Raw genomic sequence first — 9,323 nt, 5'->3', positions numbered from 1 at the left:
GAATATTGTGATAAGTGTTTCAGTGTGAACAGATGGTATAATAAATTATGGGGTTTATCTATTTTATTTTTACTTTCATCATATTTTGCTTTGGTTTTGATACCCCCAAATTCGAAGCTATCTCTTTACAACCTTTCCTTTTCATTACCTATCATACTTTAATAAATCAGAGTCCATTTTCTGTAGGCTGTTTTTGAACCCAGTCAACGACGGGTACTTTTGCTAGCACATATATATATATATATATATATATATATATATATATATATATATATATATATATATATATTCTTTTTGAATTCATTCCTGCTTTTTTTTTTTTTGATAAATACTGAACAAGGTAAAATTCAAGTATAAATTGTGTCCGTTGTTTCTATCTTTTTCAATATATTAAAATAAAGATTTGATTCTATTTCAAAAAACTGTTTTCATGGCAAGTGCTCATCTGAGCTTCAATCTATGGTCTCCCCTCACAAACCTTTCACGAAAAACACCCGTCTAACCGAAATCACTATCAATAATTTCCCACATTCTTTATCTGTGCCTAAACCTAAACATAGATTCCACGAACAAATCTTCTTTCTTAGAACTGCACGCCTGTGGAACTCTCTTTCGATTGCCTGCTTTCCAGCTGACTACAATCTGACGTAAACAAGTTCTTGATGAACCATCCTCCTAATAATCCAATTTACAAAATTCACCTACTTATATCTACATCAACTAATGTACGCCCATTAATCCTTATCCTCGAGTGGCCTCCGGGCCTTGATAAGTGGTGATTCCTGTGGAAAAAAATGTCCCATTGCTTTTTTGCCTACTATGCGTGACGTCATTTTTTAGTTAGCAGGCCTTGTGACTCGGTGATGGTACCTAGGCTGCTGGCCATAGTTTGTAAGCCCCTGTTTTACAGTAAATGTGGTATTGCGATCACTTATTCTTATTGATCCCTAGTAATCCCTAACCGTGCATCGACCAAATACCATAATAATTAATTCGCTGCACCTTATCATAAAAAGGTCCAATACATTTTCAGCCAAATCAGCGGAGTACTTTCTGAGTAAAAGTGGCGTGTGTACGTATTCCTCATGTCTGTGTAACTTTGATAATAAATAAAAAAGAAAAAAAAGAAAAAAAAAAAGAAAAAAGAAAAAAAAAAAAAAAAAAGAAAAAAAGACAGTCCCGTATTAAAAGATGCTTAAAATTAGGAATCAGTACGGGACATTTTTATTTATTTATTTATTTTTACTGTTTGTTGTAAGGGAATTTAAGGAAATCTCAACGTGACTAATCACGTGACACGTCGGTAAAGAGATGTACAGTAAGTCAGGGAGCAAATAAGTAGAACATGATAACCAGAAAGTGAACCCCCTTCTTAAAAGTCATTAAATTATTTTTTTGTCAATTTTTTTTTTTCTGTTAATATGATAGTTAAGTCTAAGTATCTATGATAATCGTCGGAAAAAAGTTAAAAAAAAAGTGACCACCCCCGAATTTTTAGGGGGGGGCACTCTCGTACAGGTCCGTCTTTTACTTCTCACAGTCTATCAGTGATGTTTCTGACAAAAGGGGAAGAATTGCTGTTTTCTGATTCGGAATCCATCCATCTAACACTCATCTAACGCTTATAGTTTTTGATCTTAAAGTGGTATTTTTGTAGTTTTTGACATCAAGTGGTTTCATGTGTTATCTAAAGCGATTTCCATAAAAAGAAGTAAAAAAAAAAAGAGAGAGGGATGAGAGAAAGAGAAATAATTAATTTGTATTATTTGGATTATTCGGACTACTATTCTCATCTGGGGTGTCATTCTTAGCGCTTTTATCCGTTCTTCAAGTAGGTCGAAGGTTACAACGGCCGCGAACAACACTCAGTATTAGAAGAGGAAAGAGTCGAATAATAAAATCAACACAAATTATCGATCTTCGTCTGAAAGATTCCGAAACAAATGAAAGTTCCAGGCACAAAATATGGTGAACATGATGAGAATCAAAAAAAAAAAAAAAAAAGAAAAGAAAAAGGGAAGAAGAAAGCGTGAAAGAAAGAAAGGAAGAAGAAAATAGATTAAAACAAGTAAAAAAAGCAAGGAAAAGGGGAAATAGACAGGAAAGAATAAAAAATAAAACGAAGTGAAAAGAACTAGAAGAAATGGAAGCGAAAAAATAATTGAATAAATGAACGGAAACAAATATAAAAGTTATTCTGAAAGAGACAGAGGGAGAAGGATAGAGAGAGAGAGAGAGAGGGGGGGGAGAAAAAGAATAAAGCAAAAGGAGAAAAGTAAAGAAAAACCAAAAATTGTAAAGTTATATAAAAAGATAGGAAGAGAGGTATGTATCTATAAATAGTGAGTGAGAGAGAGAGAGAGAGAGAGGGAGAGAGAGAGAGAGGGGGGGGGAAAGAAAAAGGAGAAATAGAAGGAAAGTAAAACAGAAAGAATGACATGATATAGAGAAAGAAAGGGAGGTAGGGAGTTAGACAGAGCAAACGTATGAGAGAGAGACAGAGAGAGAAAGAAAGGGAGAGAAAGAGAGAGAGACAGAGAGAGGAGCAGACGGGAAGAAGGAAAAACGGAAAACAGTTATGCAGAAAGAAAGGGAGAGAGGAAGGGGGAGAGAGAGAGAGAGAGAGAGAGAGAGAGAAGAAAAGGGGAACAAAAGGGATATATATATATATATATATATATATATATATATATATATATATATATATATATATATAATTTCGCTTATGCTCACTTATATATGAATTGAGAATTTTCGAAAAAAGTATTGGTTTTAATTTAATGCTGTTAAACTTTATATATGTAACCTATAATGTTTGTGTGTGTGTGTGAGAGAGAGATACATAGAGAAAGCGAGTTTAATCCATGTGAACTTCACACACAAACACACACATATACACACACACACATACACACATATATATAGAGAGAGTTTGATACATGTGAACTGTATATATATATATATATATATATATATATATATATATATATAGAGAGAGAGAGAGAGAGAGAGAGTGGAAGAGAGAGAGCAGAAGAGAGAGAGAGAGAGAGAGAGAGAAACGAGAGGGAGAGAGAGAGAGAAGAAAAGGAAGGAAAGTAAAACAGAAGAAAAGGAATAAGCACCGTCACGTCGACCACAATTTGCTCTTCTATAAGACGATTGGCACCATCACCATCATCATCTCCACCACCACCACCACCACTATCACTCTAACCCGCACACACACTTACGCAACTATCACTACTACTACTACTACTACTACTACTACTACAGCCTCAACTAAAACGGTAAACGGTACCGACAACTTAACGCATTTATTCCACTTCGAAAAATATTACCACTTGGAAGGATATTTATTCTTCATCTTGGCCAGATATACCCGGTATATACCTGTAAAGAAACCAATCTACCCCAAATGGATGCCGGATCTTACGATAATGTGGAATTCCCTATTCGAAAATCGGGCGGTTCTGCGGCCAATACAATGAGTTCGACGCTGACCACAGCTTCGTCGTCCTCGTCCTCTTCGGCGACGGCGTCGGCCGCCGGTGGCGGGGGCACGGGAACGTGGCCCGGGGCTAACCACACGGCCTCCTCGGGTCGCCTCCAAGTTCACCATGCGAGCAAAGTGGATACCCGCCAAACGGCTAAACTAGCTACCGTCGAAGAAAGTTCCACGGAACAGGAGGATACCAAAAGCCAGCAGCATGGCGGGATTATCGTACAAAACAGTACGTCGTCCGTCACGTCCAATTCGGTAAGTCAAGCAAACAACAAAAACAAATAAAACAAAACAAAGAAAAAGTATATTTTAATATTTCGAATAGTTAGTTTTTTTTCTTTTTTTTTTTTAACCTTACCTGATGCGAAATGGGGTTCTATATATATATATATATATATATATATATATATATATATATATATATATATATATATACACACAAAACAAAAACAAAACAAAAAAAACACAAAAAAAAACAAACAAAATAAACAAACCAAAACAAAAAACAACTTTGTAGTATACGTACGTGTCACGGAACGAAAATGTCAGATTCCGAAAATCAAGTAAATTGATTAAATAGGTACTTATGCAATGCATCTAATGCAATCGTGCTAAAATAATAACGTTATTATTTAGAAACCCATTCTTAACATCGGGAGGGGAGGGTTCTTTGTAACTATTCTGTACTTTCACCTAACACTTTTAAATAAACAAAAATATCGTAAAAATTGAAATTAACTTAAAAATACGATTTAAAAAAAAGCGCGGTAACATAGATGCACAAGCAGTTTCAGTTTTAACTAAAAAGATACAATTTTAATGAATAAGCAAAAAGGGACTGTCTCATTTGTCATCTAAAAAATCAAAACAAAGACAGATACGTCTAAAATAATTCAAACTTGCGAGACCAGCCTTGTAATGCTACCGATTTCACATCAATCGCTTTTAAATCGCTTAAGAGTGATTTTCTTCACAAAATTAAACAACTTAATCAATTTATATGACTTTTGGAATATGACATTTTCGTTCCGTACGTACATCATGAAGATTTTTCCGTAGTATTTTTTATTAGATTGAATTCTAAATAAAAACCTATATTTCTGAGTTTTTTTTTCTTTTACTCAGTGCGAAATAAATACAGCCAATTACTGATAATCCTAGATTAAGCATGAATATTATCTTTGCCTATATATATATATATATATATATATATGATCTTCTCTTCTGTACTGCTATCTAAAAGAAACTTTGTGTGTATGTGTGTGTGAGTTCGTTCCCTATAGACTCGAAAAATGGGCTGAGCCGATTTTTATGAAATTTCACACGAAAGCGCATTATGTGTTTGTAGATAGTTTTTGTACCGCAATGTCTTCGATAAATATCAATAATCGAAATAATCTGATGAAAGAAGGAACAGGCGATTTTGACCAAAGTTAACACCTTACACAGCCTAACGTCACAAGTGTGTTTGAGAAGTTTTATTACAACACAAGCCGAAAGCCTCGATAGTAGGTTCGCTGATATGACAGGGGTGCGTTCGAAATGAATATTTCTGCTTAGAGTACAATTTAAACATGATACTTGACTTTTGCATTTTAAACTTTAATTCAAGCCATTGTATATATAAAGTAATTTTATAAGGTCAGCATGAATTCTCTACAGTGCAATGTAGACTTCAATGTATTGTGAATTAAGTCACTGCGAGAGGCATTAGAGTTTGCTAGGCAATCAATCGATTTGATTGAAAAATGGGTGATTTCACCGGTTTCGATGACAATGAAAATATGAGAGTGTGAAACATTCGTTCATCATCATTCAATCCCAGGCAACGTCGGATTACTTGCTAGTATATATATATATATATATATATATATATATATATATATATATATATATATATTTTCTCCACCCTATTCCCTCTTCTTCGCTTTTTGTTATCAAGTAAAATCTTTGACTTACTTGCAGTTTCATCAAGCAAAACCCGATCCCCCATTTTGCTAATTCCTACCCTCCGATGAGAAGGAAAGTATTTCTTCGAAACTCCGCGGATTAAGGACTATCCACTTATTTAGTGTTTCCTTTTAAAATTAAATATGTTTTTTTTAACTCTTTTTCAAAGTGTTTTTAACATGTTTTATTAACTATTTGCTCTTATATATATATATATATAAATTATAACACGGAAATTACATAATTGTCGATGCAATAATTTATTTCAACCTTATGGTATTTTCAAGCATCTAAATCAGACAATTACATTTTTGATACTCGATACTATCAAAAATGTAATTGTCTGATTTAGATGCTTGAAAATACCATAAGGTTGAAATAAATTATTGCATCGACAATTATGTAATTTCCGTGTTATAATTTTTATCTTATTGCTCTGTTTACCACATTGAGCTCTCATACCCGGATTTCCTCTGGATTTATTCCATTATAACACTATATATATATATATATATATATATATATATATATATATATATATATATATATATATATATATACGCATAAACGCACAAAATGAGCCAAATAGTTTTGGGCAGTAAATGATCACACATTTATTTAACGATTCATATACATATTTATATTTCTTGTCGTAGTAATGAAATTGTAATTATATATGAACACGGTTGTAATCATATAAATCATACACTTACCTATTCTACATACTTTCCATCTGCATCTCTTTGCCTTCCGGCCGGGATCAAAGTGTAGCTGGCCTTGTGCCTAATTATTTTGTTCATTGTCCCAATTGTATTTTTTTCCTGCGAATAAAAAAAATAATATCTCAAAATGTAGTATCTGTTCTGGCAGATACTGCAAGCAAAGACCATATATATATATATATATATATATATATATATATATATATATATATATATATATGAGAGAGAGAGAGAGAGAGAGAGAGAGAGAGAGGGATGTTATTTATTTGTTTTTGTTTTTCGACAGTTTTTGAATCAATTCAATTATTTATACGTAAATGCATTTTTACTTAAATGCGAGTTGAGAATAATTTTCCCTTTTACCAATTTAGTACACCAGATTCAAATTCAGCCGCTCTGATGAGTCGTAGACGACGAAACACGTGTCAGTTGATAATTATATTTTAAACACACACACACACACACACACACACACACACACACACACACACATAAATCAAGTGTTCAACTTTTCGCAAGTTTCTTACGGAACTTTAACGCAATTTATGCAGTATGCACTGTTTAGTGTTTCGCCCGGTTTTGGTTATATTTAACCGATTTAGCTCTCGAAATATCTGCCAACTTTTATCCGCTAGTTTTGTCTATTTTTTTTCAGATTTAAAATCTTATTTTTTTTAACTATTAATTTGTTATTTCTTTCTCATAAAACAAAAGAACCCCCCCTCTCTTAGCCATACCAATAACCCTAAGTCTGGGTGACAACAGATTCATATTTGTGAATAGAAATTTATATTTATTGGCAAACAATTCGAAAACAATATTTGCAAAATGAAACGAGAAAGAAATACAAAAAAAAAAAAAAAAAAAAAAATCTGACAACAAATTAATAAATGCATTAGCAACAATAATACAAAACTAGCCGATAATTATAACTCTCTCTCTCTCTCTCTCTCTCTCTCTCTATATATATATATATATATATATATATATATATATATATATATATATATTAATAGAAGTAATAAAATATAAAAATATATTAATTGCCATTTACACCTACGCAGTCTGGCGATTCCCTGCGAGAATAAAACGCGAACGCCTCTTTGTAGCTTAATTGCCATAAATATTTTTCCATACTTTACTGCTAAGATTTACTCACGTATAGAGCACTATGGAAATAAATACTGAAAATCTGTACGCAATATATTATACTACCTTTGCCTATAATTTTAATTTGCTACATAATCTTTTGATGTGTTCACATCTTATATTTAAATAGTATTTATGATTGCCTGGCTAACCCTTATAAGCATTTCTCTGAGTTCTTCGTGCCCGTATATATGATTTTTCAATAAATCAGTGTGCCTTATATATATGTGCGTGTGTGTGTGTCTGTATGTCCGTGTGTGTGTCTATATATATATATATATATATATATATATATATATATATATATATATATATATATGTGTGTGTGTGTGTGTGTGTGCCTGTCTGTGTGTGCCTATATATATGTGTGCGTGTGTGTGTCTATATATGTGCGTGTGTGTCTATGTGTGTGTGTTTATTTATATGTGTGTGTGTTTCTATTTATATGTGGTCCTGGATATGACCTTAAACTATATCCAGTGGTAAGGCCCCAGCTTGTGGGCTTTGGGGAGTGTGGAGCCACCCTTTAATTACCATTGCTCCCAGGTCCACTTTGACCCGGAGTGGTAGTACCTGTTAGGGTCCCAACTATGGGTTAAATAGAAACCGACGGGAAAACAACAAATATATTCTATTATAAAATTTTTTCTTCAAAGTCTTTGGATTCGGCATTAAATAACCCGAAAAGGGTTGATATGCCGCAAAACAAAAACAACCAAACCAAACCAAACTATTTATATGTATATCTATTTATATGTGTGTGTGCGTGTATTTATATATGTGTGTGTATTTATATGTGTGTGTATTTATATATATGTGCGTGTATGTGTATTTATATATATGTGCGTGTGTGTATTGATATATATATGTCTGTGTGTATTTATATATGTGTGTGCTTAGTTATGTGTTTGCGCATATGTGAGTACAATTGTATATGTGTGTGTATTTATTTATATATGTGTGTGTGTATATACATAATGAAGTTATATATTTAACAAAGCAAACTTTTCAAGATAGAGAAAACTCAACACCGTTAAGAGCAGCAATATCTATGTTTGTGTGTGTGTGTGCATGTGTGTGTGTGTATGTGTGTGTGTGTGTGTGTATTTGTTAAACTTTTCGCAAGTTTTCTGCGTAAAATACTGCACTTTCTTGTTCACTCTTTCGACTAGTCTTTAACACTTTCCCATTTCAAATAAATGTACCGATCATTTCTGTTTCGAGCTATTTGAAAAATAAAGCATCTTTCTCTCTTTCTTTCTTTCATTAAACCCAAACTGTTTTTTTTTTCGCAAGTTTGGGTGGTCTAGTGCTTAACGACACGGACTGACGACCTGGTAGTTTCAGTTCGAATCCAGTTCATTCCAAAAACGTCGCTTTCACTGTGGATGTTGGCGAACTTCTCGTGGTTCTTCCTGTAAGTACCCGATGTCTTTGTAGAAAGAATTCTGACTAGAAAAATATCGGAGAAACTAATGCCAACAATAGAATCTTTGGATTTATACGATGACGACGATGATGATGATGATGATGATGATGATGACGATGATGATGATGATGACCGCAAGTTTGGTACTTTTGCAGAACACGGATCATACTAAAATAATAACATTATTATTTATAGAAACCCGTGATTCTTAACATGAGGAGAGGAGAGCGTTTTGTAACTATTCTGTACTTTCATCTAACAATTTAATAAATAAAAGATACTATTGAACACAATATATTATATTACCTTAAGATACTATTAAATTGGATTTAACTTGAAAATCATATAAAATCCTATAAAAAATTGTATGGTCCGTATTCTGCAGAAGTGCTATAAGTTTTACTCAATTTTAAATTGTTGATAATAATGATAACAATGCAAATAACAATGGTAGCTACTTGTAAGGAATGGGTATCCAAATGATTCCACTCATTAGGCATTCATTCGCAACTATCAAGGAAGAAATTCTTAGGCACTCTCGGAAATGGATGAAGCAATTGGGGATTTGAAA

General features: G+C 33.0%; 1 protein-coding gene across 2 annotated transcripts in view; it reads left to right on the top strand.

Moving 5' to 3' along the window:
* Positions 1 to 3,078: 3,078 nt before the first annotated feature.
* LOC145256219 (uncharacterized) overlaps positions 3,079 to 9,323 on the top strand; it is a 274,977-nt gene continuing 268,732 nt past the window's right edge. Inside the window, exon 1 of one of the 2 annotated variants that reach the window (XM_080114837.1) lies at positions 3,079 to 3,757. In XM_080114837.1, coding sequence (XP_079970963.1) covers positions 3,416 to 3,757 — 342 coding nt within the window. In that variant the 5' untranslated portion in view covers positions 3,079 to 3,415. The remainder of the gene's footprint in view (positions 3,758 to 9,323) is intronic. The other variant, XM_080114838.1, reaches the window with a different exon arrangement.

Source organism: Euprymna scolopes, chromosome 32 (assembly GCF_053919585.1).
Source record: "Euprymna scolopes isolate OS-2025 chromosome 32, ASM5391958v1, whole genome shotgun sequence".
Lineage (NCBI taxonomy): Eukaryota > Metazoa > Mollusca > Cephalopoda > Sepiida > Sepiolidae > Euprymna > Euprymna scolopes.
Note: the sequence above shows the minus strand (reverse complement) of the source record. Positions and strands in the feature narration are given on the sequence as shown.